Source organism: Mycteria americana, chromosome 1, assembly GCF_035582795.1.
Source record: "Mycteria americana isolate JAX WOST 10 ecotype Jacksonville Zoo and Gardens chromosome 1, USCA_MyAme_1.0, whole genome shotgun sequence".
In the NCBI taxonomy this organism is placed as follows: domain Eukaryota; kingdom Metazoa; phylum Chordata; class Aves; order Ciconiiformes; family Ciconiidae; genus Mycteria; species Mycteria americana.
The window spans coordinates 195909618-195926387 of record NC_134365.1 but is presented as its reverse complement, the minus strand read 5'-3'; the positions used below and the strand labels follow the sequence as shown (position 1 = coordinate 195926387).

The 16770-nt window shown below is 38.0% G+C and overlaps 1 protein-coding gene across 2 annotated transcripts in view; it reads left to right on the top strand.

Moving 5' to 3' along the window:
* Window positions 1–15877, top strand: part of LOC142404246 (neurobeachin-like) — a 109776-nt gene extending 93899 nt beyond the window's left edge. For both annotated transcript variants that reach the window (XM_075490771.1, XM_075490770.1), the window contains 4 exons: window positions 7434–7535; window positions 10914–11110; window positions 11812–11963; window positions 14110–15877. In XM_075490771.1, coding sequence (XP_075346886.1) covers window positions 7434–7535; window positions 10914–11110; window positions 11812–11963; window positions 14110–14200 — 542 coding nt within the window. In that variant the 3' untranslated portion in view covers window positions 14201–15877. The remainder of the gene's footprint in view (window positions 1–7433; window positions 7536–10913; window positions 11111–11811; window positions 11964–14109) is intronic.
* The last annotated feature ends 893 nt before the right edge of the window (window positions 15878–16770 follow it).

The window sequence follows — 16770 nt, the reverse complement described above, 5'->3', positions numbered from 1 at the left end:
CCTATGAGAGCATGGTGAGCTTCCTTTTATAATTTTAAAATAATTTTTCCAATCAATGTGTTTATTAAGTTATCACTTTTATTCTACAATAAGTATCAAAAAGGAGTTTCTGGTTCAGTTTGCACTTGTCACAATGTCTTGACACTTGTCACGATTGCTGTGAGAAGACCGAAAATTTACCAGATTTTAAATACAATGTTTTCCATGGAGTAGCTTTCAAAAGTAGCTTGCAAAAACCCTTCTGGTTAGCATGTTTGTCCAGGAAGTGGGAAACTAAGTTCTTGGCCTCCAGAGACTCAGGGAATTCAAACCTGCATTCCCATATTCACAAGTATATGCTGACTATCAGGCTATGAATTAATGTGGGAGGGGCCCCCTGTGAACCTCCAGCTTTGGTAGAAAGCAAAATTATTTTCTCTGCTCCTGTTTGTCGATCTTATATGCCATGATGATTGGATAAAGATAGAGATAAATCAAGAAATCAGGAACCAAAACTGCATACCTTCAACAGCAGTATGTAAGGCAAATCGTCTCCCTACTTGTACTTTCTCTGGTCCAGCAAAAATTGGTTTCACGGCTATGCAATGGCTAAGCTCCAATAGCAGTGATAGAAAATGTCCTTTTCCAGCCTAGACTAGAGGCTGGTGCCTGGGAATGCTCCTGGAAAGTGGGAGATGTGGCATGAATTCCTTTAGGCTGAAGGGGCGTTGAATGCAGGGTTTTGTATTTTTATGTACATTTGAGCCTCCCTTTATTTCTTTATCCTTGCTTAGATAAGTACCCTGTTTGGGAAAAGCACTGAACTGAATGAAGCTTAGTCATCTTGCCAGGGTCAGATACGTACTTTCTAAGCCAAAATTGCCCATCTGAAATAAGCAGTCTGAATCTGCACCTTATTAAGTTGATGACCACATTATATAAATATCTGCTGCAGTTGAGAGAACAGTGAAAGGAATCTGTTTTCTCTTAGGAAGACACGGCACATGCAAAGGACATAGTTTGCTTATTTTAATTCTTTGAAGTGATCTGGCAAATGTAAATCTTTGCAGTTCTAAGAGATTGAATAGAAAAATTATTGTGATGGAGTTTGACAATTTGGGTTTTGATTTTTTTTCTCTTATGATATACAGGGATTTGTTTTAGCTGAGCGCTAATTTGTATACAAATTTCTTCTCACATAGCAACTGTATTAGTCATCACAAAAAAGAGCAAAGAGAGTACATGATATGCCCTGGAGTTCAACATGTATCATTATAGTTGTTTTATTTTTATATTTTATGATTTCTTTATTGAATGTCTCTTTCAAACAAGTGACTTTGAAAATGAGAATTATCTCCGAGTCTTTGAACAGATACCAAAGTGGATGATGGAATTGCGGAAAAGTGAGGGACAGATGCTTTCATCTGAAACAGACACAAATTCAGAAACTAATTTGGAAGTGATAAAAATTAATTTGCACACTTTAATTGGAATCAGACTCCTGCAAGAAAGAAAGGAAGGGTAGGCAGCTTGTGCTAAAAGCTGATTGAATTTTTTGTCAGGTAAGTATGTTGGACTTGGCCGCTTATCCTCTTGAGCCTCTCTGTGCAATATATTACATTCACCCTCTGACTGGTGTTCTTTAAAAGGATCAATGCTATTCCTGTTTTGTCCCTAGAGCCTGAAATTTCATTGATCTTGGGACTTGACATTTCTCATTACCTATTGTAGCTTCCAAGAGGATGGTCACAAGAGGTGTGAGAGTTAACCCTGCTTTTTCTAATGGGAACTGTGCTGACCATTGGAAAATATTGTGTCTATCAGCGCTAAGCTGGGTTTGTTTAGCATTGTAACATAATCATCAGAGGTGCTAACAATTCACCCTATCTCAGTGAGTGTGTTCTGTATATACCTGAAAGGGAAGGTAAGCGCTACCATAAGGGACCTTTGTTATGTTAACCTGCACTTTTTTTTAAATCTGTCACAAAGTATACTTTTATTTGTTCCTTTTACATAACATATTTTTGAAACAATTTAAAATTGTGGGTTTGTGAGTTTGTATCTTGAAAGAGTAGTTATTCTGAACTCAGAATATTCACTTATTCTTTTATACCCCTCCACATTTTAATACCCTATAACATGCCCTAGTTTAACCTTGAAAGGGCAGCAGTTTAAAAATAGCCCCCAGTGTGTTCTGCACCAAGTGGACTGGATGGCTCTCTGAAGGTCCTGTGCAAGCACATTGGCACACGTGCAATCTGCTTTGCATGTTTAAAGAGCTATTACAGTACTTCTATATTTGTACAATTTAGGTATTAATTTTTAAAATAAAGTACCTTGGCATTATTCTGCCAGAAGCTCTTTGAAAACCAGTGTATATTTTTTACCGGCACCATCTCTACTCTGGTAGCCAAAGACATGCCTCTCTTAAGACTGCTAAGCAAAGGTAAATGAGCCAATAACACACCTGAACTAATACAGCTATATCTAGCATTTTATCAACAGATGTCTGTGCCCATGTTTTGCTGCATACCCAACGGGAGCTGTACAGCATAGGGTAGTTCAGTGACTTGCCAAAGTTCTCAAAGCAATTTAGTGGAAGAAATAGGAAGAGAAGCTGCAAATCCGTACTCTCCTCTCCTCCACTCTAGTTTTCCTTTTGGGGTCTGGATAGTTGCAAGATATCTGAAAGTCCACTCACCTTGGTGAGTTGTTTGTAGATATATACAATGCTGCTCACATTCCTCAACAAATAAATCAGTTCTGCCAGAGGTGAGAATATTTTGAATATATGAATATTTTTCTGTCAGCAATCTTTCTTTTACAACCATTGCTCCCTCATGTTGTGGATGTTGTTATTGGCTATTTCCTATTTTGAAATATTCCTATTTATTGGTTGTAGCCCTATATTTTTATCAAACTCCAGGATGTTTTTTTCTGGCAGTAAAAATTCAAGAAAGCTATTACATTTTCACTTCCATGAAAGCCATAGTATTTTCTAAGATTTTTTTTTCTGAAGCGCATCCCCTCAAAAGTGCTAATAGTAAAGTAAATAGTAAAGTAAATTATTTTCAACAAATAATTCAGCTATAGCCTTGTACTTGCTTCTGTCAAAGTCAGAGATGAAATGGAAGCTGGAATTTGCCTTGTGCTCTCATGCTTCTTTATAGAGGAGACTCCTAGATGTGTCCCCATAGCAATCTGTACTTAATTCCTGGAAAAGGGCAAAATGAGAGAAATAGTAACACTATCTGTTCTCTTTCTTTTCTCCTTTTGTTTCCTTACCATTTGAAAGCACCATTTTTTCCAGAAGAACCTTACAACAGTATTAAGCGTTATATTTTTCAGAGAGAAGGGAAGATGTATTTTATTTTAGATTTTGTAGAAAAACGTACTTATTTGGAAATACAAGACAGATTTTTTTTTCCTTCTGCCCTCTAGTAATTCAGTTCAAAGGTGCTCCTTTGGGGAAATTACAGGGAGTTTACAGTGATGGTATCTCAGTTCATAGGTAGGATATTTTCACCTGCAATTCCCTCAGAGCTGCAGCCTTTGACCTCTGGCTGCATCTATCAGTGGTGATGTGACAGTGACAGAATATTTTGCTAGATTTTGAATGATTCCTGGAGTTCACAACTTCTGTCCTTAGCAATAAAATGTAATACGACTGAAGTTCTCTTCCCCATGCCACAGCTTTTTCTGTAGAAAGTATCACTGAATAATTTTCTCTTTGAGCCCTAAGGGGAAAAATCCCATTTTCAATTACTGTTGGACTGTTACTCCTAATAATGATACTCCAATATTAATTTGTGTTTACTGAAAAACAGGACTCAAAGATCTCTGTTTCAGGGCAGTTGTTTCTTATAAGCATTTTCCTTTATAAATCAAGAAGTCAATTAAATATGCTCATTTTTCATATTCTGACATTTTGCAGTTTCATGATATTACAGTGTTTTCCTAGGAAACCCTGAGGAAAATGTCCTATTGAAAACTGCATTATTTCTTTTCCCTTAAAAAATTTCTAACCATCTAATAATTTCGGTCATTCACCCTTGCAGTCTGATGGCACTACTGTATACACCACTGTAATCAGAGCTTAAGCCCAGATGACCCTTGAGCATAATTCCTCTTTTTTTCAGGAGGACATACAGAAGGAAAAAAAACTGGAAAATTCTGAATTTAGTTGAATTGCATTTTGGTTTTCACTTTTCTGTTACACACTTGGAGAAAAGAAAACCTCAAAGGGAGATGGGGTTCTCAATAGCAACATTGATGGGGAAATTATAAAAGTCTAAATCTCAAAATATAGCTAATCTTTGATGAGATGGATACATACACAAAGCATCTTTCTCTGTTTCTTCCAACATCCATCCTTCTCTAGCTGTAAAGCCCAGTTTTCAGTTCACATCTTCAGTTTCCAGACAAGAAAGATTCTTTTCTTGCAGGTTAGATTAAAGACTGGGAAACTAGGATTTGTTGGGGTAGCTGTTTTCATTAGAGATAGAAAAGTGTAATGTGTCTGTACAATGCAATGATAAGACCACGCAGATTGACCCACCCTGTACTATTGGGTACTGAAGTCCCAAATCCATGGTTGGTAGTCCCAACTGAAGTCCGTAAATCCATGGTTGGTAGTTCTCAGCTGGTTCAGAAAGATAGTAAAATACATGGAATTATTATTAAAATTTGGATGACAGGAGATGTTAGGGTTTGGCAAGAAACTGTAGATTCACCCTAAAATTTCAAGAATTATTGTTATATACAGTTCTGGCTACCCAAATTTTAAAAGAACGTGGAGCTAGGCAGGCACTGACAGTTACTACGATGACTAAAAAATGCCGAGCCCATCACTTCAAAGGAGTTTGTAAGAGTTTGCTTTGTTGAATAGAGTCAAAAGGAAAGGCTGAGAGGGCTGATTTCTTCTGTAAGTACATGGCTGGGGAAAACACAAGAGAGGGAGAAGACCTGAAGCTAAAGGACAGTGCTAACACAAGAACAAAGAGATACAAGGTAGACAGGAATAAATTCAGACTGAAAATCAGAATACTTCTCTCCTTTAGAGTAGGAAAGGTCTGGAACATCCTTCCAAGTCATATACCTAGATAGCCATTTCACTAATTTATTAACAGGTTTATATGATGTGAGTGTCTGCAATAAAAAGGACTACATTCATTGACCCACAAAAGTCTATCCAAGCCTCCATTCCTAAAGCATATCTTTCAGAAATATTGCTTAGCTACTCCAGTAGTTCCCTTGTTAATTTGTTTTAGGGTTTAACTGTTTTTCCAGTTAGGAAACTGCATTTTATTGCACGGTTGAAATGTGTGCAGCCATTCACCCATTGGATCTCTCTGTGCCATTAGCTGCAAGATAAATTTCTGGGTTATTGGACACCTTTTCTGCCTGTGACTCCCAGCTACAGTGGTCAAGTCACTGCTTTGCTGCCTGTGCAGTGAAGAGAGAAAACACTTTAAACACTGTGAAGCCTCCTGTCTTATTCTCTATATCAGTTGTGTGACCCTACTTTAAGCTCATTTCTGTAAATGTGGGTACAAGAGTTTAATCTTTCTGGTCTACAGTGGCAAGATAGTTCTTGGCTCCTATTTGCTATTCTAGGGTATTGCATTGAAAGTTAATGTTGAAGGAGTTTTCATTTCTGGCTCCATAAATCCTTCTCTGTCTCACTGCCTTCCAGAACAGAATCTCCTCTCCAGTGAGCAGAGGTTGTGTTTGTCCAGGAACGTCAACCTTCCATGTGGCTTCATTCAAAATAAATAAAATAAATTAAACACATTTTGCTACCTTTTTATTTAACCAGGCAATGCAGAGTATGTTATAATAATGACTTTCTCTCTTCATTATACAGTTGCCCATGAAACTTTGTATCAGTTTTATATACACCCATATCTTACCAGCAAAGATTTTATATTATCGTGTAGATAACATTATTGGTTAGTATTTGATCAAGAATCAATTCGTAGCTCCTAATTGGACACCCTAATTTCCAGTATTCTACTACGTAGCTCATAGTAGATACCTTTCTATGGACAAAAAATTTTAAGATCTGCCATTGAACCAGCTTCTGTGCCATCCATGTTGTCCACAGTCAGTTCCATACTAAACAGGTTTAAATCAAAACATTGTATTACTAAGACAAATATCTTGAAAAAAAAATACATGGAAGCCATTTTAACAAAGCCTGTCATCCTGTCAAAAACAGATAAGAAGCTTGCTTGACAAGACTCCCATTCCAGGGCAGCATGGAGACTGGCATTAATAAGATTTTTGGTTCCAATTCTTTGTTGATAGAACTGTGGATTAACTATTTTGTTATTTTGCATAGGATTAACGTTACAGTAATTCATCTGTAGATCCCTAGGTAATTTCTTTTATCCTTTTTAAGTATTTGAACTACACTGGCAGAGATCCAGTCCTTTGGAATTTCCCAATTTTCTATATTTCATTTGTACAGAGTAAATATAACCAGATGAAATCTGTGTTATCTAGCAGGTTGCTAATTTTTTGTTACTGATTAACTTTGCCTGGCAAAGCAATATCAAATACTGAGCAATTCCTTAGTGCATCTAGGAGTTTCACTGTTAAGATGTCAGCATCTGATATTGTTAGAAAAAACAGACATGTTGCTATTTGTCATATAAAGACTCCATAAATGCCCACTTGTTTGAACCCAAAATAAAATAGATTTCACTCCTGAATATAAAAAAAATAAATATTTAGGGAGTAATCTATCCTACTCTTTAAAAAATTAAATGTGATAAAAATGGCATAGGTATCCATGGTGATATATATAAAATGATGTATACCCATAACCATTTTCAGGTGTAATTTTAATCTATAAGCATTCAATGTGTCTCTGAATCAATTATGTCTATGCAACAGTAGTATCATTCTAGTACAGTGCTGTTCCTCCTCTCTTCTTTTCCTACCCCCAGTTTCATGAAACAAATTATGATTATTAATATAGGAACATCCTCAACTCATGCTACTCTTTAGGTTCCTAACAAAAGTCTAGAGACCTATATAGTTCAATAGCAGATCTTTCCATTACAGCTGCTTTTAATACCACCACACTTTGTGTTCTTTATCTGAAATATACATTTTCAATATTTTTAGGTCATAAACCAGCAATGTATTGTTATCATTTGTGTATTGTAAACAGCACGCAGTCCGTAATTTCTAAACCAAAGAAATTTGCTTTTTGTTAATGTATGAATTAGTGCATTGGGAAGCTGTGCTTATGCAGCTTCATGATATCTGAATGTATTTTGCTCAGAAACCTAAGTATGAGATTTTTAATAAGCACACTGCACCTCTCTTTGATGCTTACTGATTTAAGGCAAATTACAGCAAAGTTCTTTTGTTGATAAAACAGGTCTGGCTTGGCATTCCTCTTCTGTTTCCTTTTTTTGTTTTTCTTGTCTTTTTTTTAACAGGTGATTATCCAGCTCCTCGGGCTGTTCTAACTGGTCACGACCATGAAGTTGTCTGCGTGTCGGTCTGTGCAGAGCTGGGACTCGTTATCAGTGGTGCTAAAGGTCAGAAATGTTTTTGTGATTTTTAGAGCCTTTTTTAGTGGTACTTCCCAGTCTTCCCTCAAGCTACATATACTTTAATTATCCAGTCTTCTCTATAAGATGTGTTGTAATTCTGGGGAAATCTGCAGCAGCTTACTCTGAACTTACTGTCTGGACTTATGAGGTTTAGACACAAATTAAGTTGATCATCCTTTCCAACCGTCAGCCTACGCTATTATTCCCCCCCAGATCTGGAAGAGTAGTTGATAGAAATTTATACAATAATTCATAATGACATCTACTGATTTTGAATAAACCTGTTGATAGAGACCTGTATTGAGGGGAGGGCCAGCTCCAAGTTCTCCACCCTGATCTTAATTGAATGGCAGGTTGTAGGACTGACCTCAGCCTCCTTGGCAAGGGAAGCAGGGTCAATTTGCTTGGTTTTGGATCTGTGGACAGCATTGCATCCAGCAGGTTTTTTTGTAGTGGATTCCAAATAATGAGGAGTTTGCAGGTTTGTTGGTACCTCTCTTCTATTAAACTTTTTGAGTCATCCGTTCACACTTTCTCCCTGTTACTTATCTATGGAATCCACAGTATCCAACAATTGCTAATACAAATGTTCAAAATACCTTTCCAAGCCTGCAGCAGTCTCCTGTGTAATTGGTAATCAACATAAATAAAGCACCTGCCTCAATGAGTGTTTGCTTCTCCTTTCCTGATTCTGTTTCTCCTTTATTTGTTCCATTTGACTTGTTCTGCCCACCTGCTCCTTTTCCCCTTAATTCCATGCCCACTTTTCTTCCCCCACTGCCCTCTCTCGTTCAGCTTCTTTTCTTAATTTGTCAAACTGCGTGTCTTTTTCTCTTTTCCTTTCCTATTTGCCTCCCCCTCCTCTTACTTTCTTTTGTGCTACACTATCTCTTCTCCCTTCTTATTATTTCCTTTCTTTACATTACCCTTGTCCTTCCTTAAGGTTCTTCTTCCTTATATCTCTTCCTATCTCATTTGCACTCCACTCCTACATCCACATCCAGCTACTTGCTTTCTCTGTCTACAGTGATGCCTGTTTTATTCATCCCCATGCATATCCTTGTACTCCTTTTTAAAAAGTTTGCTGCTTCTGAGGGTAAGAAGGATGTGATGCTTGTTCTGCCTGCTTTTGCTCACAGCTGAGCTCCTGGCTTATCGTCTTTTATACTGCATCAGAGCTCAACATTTCTTTTCAAAGCTGAGTGTGAAACTTTTGAGTAAAGGCATTTTTAACAGGAAATCCTAATGGGTCATTAACTCTCGTAATGACATGCTACATAACAGTCATAGGCGAAGTCAAGACATTTATGAAAAAAAAGTACAGTGACGCCAAACCTAAAGTTTTTTCTTGCAGCTCTGCTATTTCTTATCTTTTAAGGCAGCTATATACACTTCTATGGCTGTAATAGTGTACCCTTTCCCACTATCTTTTTGCAAATTTCCTCTTATTAAAATAGCTGGAATCTGTACTCAGTGCTCTTCTGCTTCATTACGTATGTGATGCTTTGGTAACTTATATATTTTTAGAGGAGGACCAAAGACTTTTACATCAAATGCAGAATACGTTTGTAGTTGATCCAGAGAAATGGAGGCCCAGTCTGTCCCCTCAATTACTCCTCTCCTCTTCTTCCTCTTCCAACTCTATTCCATATATAAATGGAGAGAGAAAATCCCTTTTTTATAGCTGTTTTCCAGCAGATGTCTGTTTTAAAGCTTCTTCTTCGGTTTCTGCCCTTTCCAGTCCCTTCCCGGTTTCTTAGGGTGCGTTTCTTGGCAGTGCTGCGTTGCTCTGCCTTCCTGCCTGGGCGCTGCCTGTGCTCCCTCCTGCAGGCTGCCCCTCCGGAGCCGGCCGGGGCACTGCCAGGACACGTGCGGCACGCCAGAGAACCTGCTGAGGCAGGGAGACACCACACGCAGGACTCCCCTGAGAAAAATCCTGTGCATCGGGTTGGCGTTTGCACGTTCTTATCCGACAAACCCAAAAAAGAGTGGTCGGACTGTATGTCTTTACAGTAGCATCCTAAATCAGAAGATTTTCTTTGTGCCTTTTCGTGTCCGTGACCAATCAGCTGAGCCAAGGTAGTGGCGGTTTGTCAGTGCGCTTAAATATGAAGGTATTACATTTTTCTTTTGAAAAATCTAACATGGTAATTATTCTAAAGGTGGAGGCATCGCTTCCTATAACGTTCTGGCACTTCAGTACTTCCAAAGCTGAAACTCAACTATTTGAGAAGATCAATTAATTCTATTGCAGTTGTATCCCATGGACCCAGTCAGGCTTGGGGTCTCTGCACAAGGCTTTACACAAACACAGATAAAAACGTGTACCAGAGGCCTCACAGGCAAATGCACTGATGATGTGATTCATTCTACCTGTGCAAACCCAGCTGCTGTGTGATTTTCAGAGAAGCTAGAAGGGCTTAACCTGAGGTGGCTGTCTGCCAGCATGAATTTACTTTCAGGGTCATGAGCCAGTTGTATAAGGAAGAGATTACTGGGCTGTCCAGGAGTATCCTGTGATTCATAAAAGAAAACATTTAGTATTTACCATGACTCATTACATTTATCATAGAAGAGACTCTTTTTCTTAGTAGGAATACAGATCTCACTTTCAAAAGAGCTTTTCTCATAGATGTTGAAATGGAAATAGCCTAGTGTTGCATCTTAAAATGTACATTGTGGATTTCATAGCTGGTTTTTTTTTCTTTCATAAGCACTAATAAAAAGACATTAAAATCTCATATTAAAATCTGTCTGGAGTAAATGCAGTTTTAGTGTGGTCTCCTAAAAGCTCCCATCATCCAGATATCATAGTAGCTCTGTTGGCTGTCAGATGACACCCATTGTTAAAACAATTCGGGACTGAAACCTATGCATATAACACATTCATTGGGGGAGAGGACCTACAGGAACTGCCATTGTCTATAGGAGAAATATGCAGTGATACGATTATATGCCCCCTGGGAGTTGCTCCTACTAGTCACTGATAGGGCCCCATCTGTTTAATGTGAATGGGCAGGCTAAAGAGAGTTCATGTTGTTGGAGGAAAGCAGTAAGGCTGAGGCTTCGGCATGCTTGGAAAGAGGAGAGAATATTTTAGAAGATAGACCAATGAAAACTCCTACCAGTTTAAGTAAATAATAAACTACTACTTTTAGGCATGTGTATCTATTTTCTTAATATGCTAGCTCTTGCATTTCCTTTTCTGTTGCGTATTTTAAATTCTTTAAGCAAACGTTGCATTTTTCTTATATCTATGCAGGACTAATGTGGTCTAAACGTGTATTATGCATTGCCTCTGTGCACAGTGTATATAGTTTGTATAAGCAGCAAATAGATGATATATTATGTTTTCATATACAGAAGGTCCTTGTCTGGTACACACAATTACTGGAGATTTGCTGAGAGCCCTGGAAGGAACAGAAAACTGCTTGTATCCTCGCTTAATTTCGGTATCTAGTGAAGGTCACTGCATCATCTACTATGAACGAGGACGGTTCAGCAATTTCAGCATTAATGGAAAACTCTTAGCTCAGATGGAGATCAATGATTCAACTAGGGTAAATCTAAATGCAAACAAACATTTGTCGTGTCTCGCCTTTATTTATTAAAATAAATTGAATTTATTTGCAGTGGGTTTAAAGGAAATCACATATGTAAAATTGCCACCTCCTGGATAAGTCATACGCTAACACAGATCCTCTTGTCTCCATCTCCAAATGCAAAAGTGCACTTTTAAAATTGTTTATGATCCCACATGATGCCTGGAATTTTTGTTTGGAATTACATTTTGGTGGGACATACATCTTTAAAACAAAACGCTCTGAAAAGAGTCCATTCTTCATTTATTAGCCAAGACATGCATTCGTGCCTTCAGGGCTCTGCTCTGTCACTAGCACTTGAAGCGGCATTAGGAATGCAGATCGCTGCTCTGCTTGAGGTGTTAGTGATGGCACCGAGTATTTGTAGGACAAACATCGAAATGTTATGTGCTAAACTCAAGTCTTGGCAGATTCAGTTAAAGAGCTTTTTGGTTATATATCATGTTTAAAACCACACAATTGTTTTATTTAAAATCTGGAGACCCAGAATTTGTTGGTTTATTTTTTGATTGGGGAGAAAGAGGAGTGGGAGCCTTTTGCTTCAAATTTAAAGTGGGCAGAGCAAAAGAAACGCTTATAAGTTTATTAAATTTTTGTAATATTGACCCATTTCCATAAAAGCTGACTGTGTGCCTGGGTTTTGTCTTTTTCTCCTGAAGGCCATCCTCCTGAGCAGTGATGGGCAGAACCTGGTGACAGGGGGAGACAACGGTGTAGTGGAAGTATGGCAGGCCTGTGACTTCAAGCAGCTCTATATTTACCCTGGCTGTGATGCTGGCATAAGGGCTATGGATCTATCTCATGATCAGAGGTTTGTCGTTACTATTTGTATGTAAGTGGTAAAATTGCATAAACTATACATATCCATGAACTTTAAGGTATGAATTTATGTTATGCACTTGTTAACAGGATATGGTGCAAAACCATTACCCCAGGTGTTATCTTGTTGATTTATCTGACTCAGCATTTTTTCTGATCCTTGAGTCTCATAGCACAAGTGCTTAACATTAAGGTGAGGTCTTATATGACTGAAGTCAGAAAGCCAGAGACTCAGCTAGCAAAATATGAGTAAAATTACATTAACTTAAGAACATAGGAACAGTCAGACTGGATTGGAGTGCAGTAGTACCTATTAACCAATGCCTTAAAACAAATTACAAAAGCTTGTGGTACATTTCTGATTTTCAGCTACGTAGAGCTTGAGAACTTCTTGGGGTTGCACCTAGACTATAATGTGTAATACTGTCAGTGGATCTATCCACCGAGAGTGAGTGTGGTCCTTTCCTTTGACCTTCTTGAGCAATGGAGATGCAGTGTACAACCTTAGATTTTTGCAGTCACTGCTGTGGCACTAAAATGCACACCGTAAATGTAAAAGATATATGAACCTAGTCCCTCAGTCTTCTATTGTAATGTGATTATAATGTAAGCCTATATGTTGCATTTATGCAGGGTTATGAGTGGATTTGCTGTTTACATCATGCGTCAGTCTTGTATTTCTTATTAATATACAAACTCATGAGATGCAAAGAATTCATAGGATATTAGAAAAAACATATAGCATTCATTCCAGTTTATTTTTCTTACACTTTTCAGCATTCCTATGCCATGTACCCGTTTTGTAAAGCAACAAAAACACCTATAAACAAAATACGTACCTAATTTACTCAGGTATGAGTAGATGACTTGAAACAAGTTTTTTGTCTCAAACTGGTCTAATTGAAACTAGCTTACTGGAAGAGGCCTATTTGCTTCTGGAGCTTTGCCCGTTTATGCATATAGTACTGTGCTCTGTTCAAAGACATTTGTTTACACTGCAAAAAATTTCAGATACCCTATTTTCTCTATCCCTGATTGTAATACCAGGCTGGGAAGCCCCAGCTGTGCAAAGTGCTTTAAGTACCTGCTTAGCTTTAGTCACATAATTAAGCAGAGAATGGCTTTTGTATGGTTTGATAGAAGTGGTGATAGATATCTAATCCAGTTTTAAAACTCACCTACCAGAATTAGAGGATATGTGATAACTGGAAAATCACCTCAACTATTGCCACCAGAACAATGTAAATATCAGGCTACATTTCAATATGAACCTTTTTAGGAGTACCAAGGTGGGATCAGCTTATGATTAAGGGATCAGTTCAGTCGTCTTCGCAGAGGCATCTCACTCTGCCTGGAAGGCCCTAGGATATCCAGCTGATCCAGCTGCAGCCCCAAGTGCAGCGCGCTCCACAGGTCCTGTGTCCCAGCTGCCAGCCAGCGCAGACGTGTCAGCCATCCTGGGGCACCTCCAGTGGCACAAGGTGCCTAAAATTAGGCAGCTGGGTTCTAAAACACCTGAATGAAGGTGTTTAGGCATAGGTGTCTTCACGTGAGCTATGGGAATAAGGTCCTGTAATAACCGTGGTGATTTAGTTTCTATGGCCTGTGGAGTCTAGAGGAAAATTAAGCTCACCCTAACATACATGCCCTGTAGAGACTTGGTCTCAGGCTGCACTGAGGGTACTGATCAGGGCCTAATTCGTTTGCCTATCCATAGCCTGTTAGTACTTTTTGAAATACCTTGGAGGTCTGAGGTACGTACCTGGGGTGGCACATATGACAAAGGACCTAGTGAAGACCCACACCCTTCTGAAGAGACAGCTGGAGGCAAGGCAGGATCTGCAAGAGCATCTCAAATGGCATGCTTCTACCTATGTGAAAGCGACTGAATGGATCTCTAGATGTCCCTTGACCATAACGGGAACATGGAAATTTGGCTCCTAAGTCGACATCTAAACGTAGCGTCTCCATCGCAAACTGAATCCCACCCGTGAGCTTAATCTTCAGACATTGTTGCAAAAAGTGCCTCGTTCTTTTAGCTTTTGCCTCATTCTTTTAGCTTTTTTACCGCTTATGGTAAACCATTGCTTGAGAAGGTAAAAGAGAATTAACAGGACCATCTTTTCTATCTTTTTCAGAACTCTGATTACCGGCATGGCTTCTGGCAGCATCGTAGCTTTTAATATAGATTTTAACCGGTGGCATTATGAACATCAGAATAGATACTGAAGCGGAATGAAGAACTGAAAGCCCAGGTAAAGCTGAGAGCACAAGTGCTGCAATGAAAGGTGTAGTCTCTGGTGGAAAACCACGTCTGCATTGACCTCCGTTGTACATTCCATTACACCCAGCAATAGCTGTACATTGTAGTCAGCAACCATTTTACTTTGTGTGTTTTTTCACAACCGAACACCAGCTGCTGAAAAGCAAGCTTGTATCATGTAAATTATATGAATTAGGAGATGTTTTGGTAATTATTTCATATATCTTTGTTTATTGAGAAAAGGTAGTAGGATGCGCCACAAGAGACTTTTGAAAATTCTGGGGAACCTTGTGTCCAGTTGTTTCAATGTTTAGGCTTTGAACCTAACATGCATCCCATCTCCAGCCTCTTTTCAAGCTGAGATAAAAAAAATACGTTTGATACTTTGTACATCAGATGCACATCTTAACTTTAAAGGGATACTTTTGTAAAAGTAAAACCTTGTATAAAGAACAAAACTGTTTCTTAATTTTATTGTGGAGTTACAACTTGCATGTACTTTAAACCTGATGTCTTGAAGGAACAGGTGCATTCACACAAATCAAACTGGAGATCTGCCTAAGGGTACAGCTTGTGTTAAAGGGTTGAATTTGGGCGCAAACAGTAATTTTGACATTTCCACCAACACATGTGTTTCACTTTTTGAATCTAAACTTTACCCCTCTTAAGCGGAGTTCTGCTCATGAAGCATTTGGATAAAAAGCCATCATTTGCCATATTTATACTTTATACAATAGAAATTAAATTCCTCCCTTTTAAATTCAAAGACTAGCCAGAAAGGGAGCAAAGAGGGCAGTTCAGTTTAATGCTTTGTAATGCTTAATGACTCCCAATACAGACAAAGTGCTATACTTCTGGATTATTAACATTTGGCATACAAATCATGGGCAAGAGAGCCCCCAGTGATTTTTTCCCTTCTTTTTCCCTCTGAGCAGCTTGGTTTATTTGACAGCCTTAGCTTCATTGTAAAGGTGACTGAGGTTATTCTTTTTGGTTCTTCTGAAAATCTCACCTGAAGCCACTCAGACTAAGGCACTTCATGTTTTACAATACTGTAATGATAACTATCGGAATAATTTTCTGCACATTGTACTGATCAAATTACACACCCAGGGGTATATACACTTTAATTCATGTTTCTTCTTTGTATATTTGGTGACTGTATTGTCATAGATGTACATATTGTGTCGGTAGGGCTATGAGGCATGTAACAGGAATGTAATTTTCTCAGAATTTACACTCACTTGCAGTCATTTATTTAAAAAGATAATGGATTCTTTGTATTGGCACTTTGCACCAGAAACATATCATTATTTATTGATGTGATTACTTATTTGTTATCCACCTTGTATTAGTAAGTTTAGCACTGAATTTCCTTCTTCATTGTTGTTTGTATTTATAAGATTCTGAAATCACGGGGATCAACGTAATGATTAAGTTATTCATCACCCGTCTGTAAGCAATATCTTGAGTTTGTAGCTTAGAATTGGGAGACTATTGAACATCTGGAAGACAAGTTCATTTCATCTTGAGATCATGGTGAAATATTTTGGATATATAAATTCCTTAAGCTATTGTAACCATGTTTTATTGCAAAGATGTAAAATATGCCAGATGTGTGTGAGTTGGAAATCAAAAAGAAAAATAAAATATGCAAAGAATTCAGTGATTGTTTTTCATTTCAATGAACTTTTCATCAAAACATTCACATTATCATTAGGATCAAACAATTATTTTAAGAAATCCTCTCTTACATGCTATGTATATGCCAAAAATTATGTGTGCCTGGGTGGTTGTATTTCCTGGGGTCTCAGGAAATAAAACAGAGATTACAGAGTGTGTTTTGCAACTCTTTTGATTTTCAGTACATGAAGAGAAGCTACTAAAGATACTTTGATCAGCGGAAGTGAAAAATCAAAGCCTTTAAGGGATATTTAGGATCCTTGTGAACAGGCAATAATCTTGTATAATAGACCTCTAGAAAGCAAAGATCTGATGAGAGCCATTTTGGGTATCTCAATATCTGATAAGATGGAATTAATTTAATCTTATTTTGGGCATTGAAAGTTAGATATCTACACTCCCTGCATAGCAGAACAAAACAGGTGGAATAAATTGCCTCTCGGAAATGCTGAGGTCCCTACAAAGATTATAGCAAGTAAGTGGAGATAGATAGTTATCTAAATGTCATGTGTCTAATTTAAAGGAGCAATGGTAAGCAAAATACTTTCCTCATAATTAGAAAACTTCTGACTGACTAAAAAGCAGAATAACAGCCAATACTTCAATTTGTTGCCCCACTCATTGCCTTGCCATTTAGAAGGATTGTTCTTTAAACAATCATCAAAATGAACTAAAGCCAATATTTGAGAACCTTATTAGAATACAGTATACATTTTAGCAGATATCCATGTATATTAATCAGCTTTTGAAGTGGATAACCTGACGATTCTTTTGGGGCTGGAGGATAGATGGGGGAGGAGCTGAGAGGATCGGTATGTTAATTGTGGCATGTGAAACAGTTTATTGATACGTC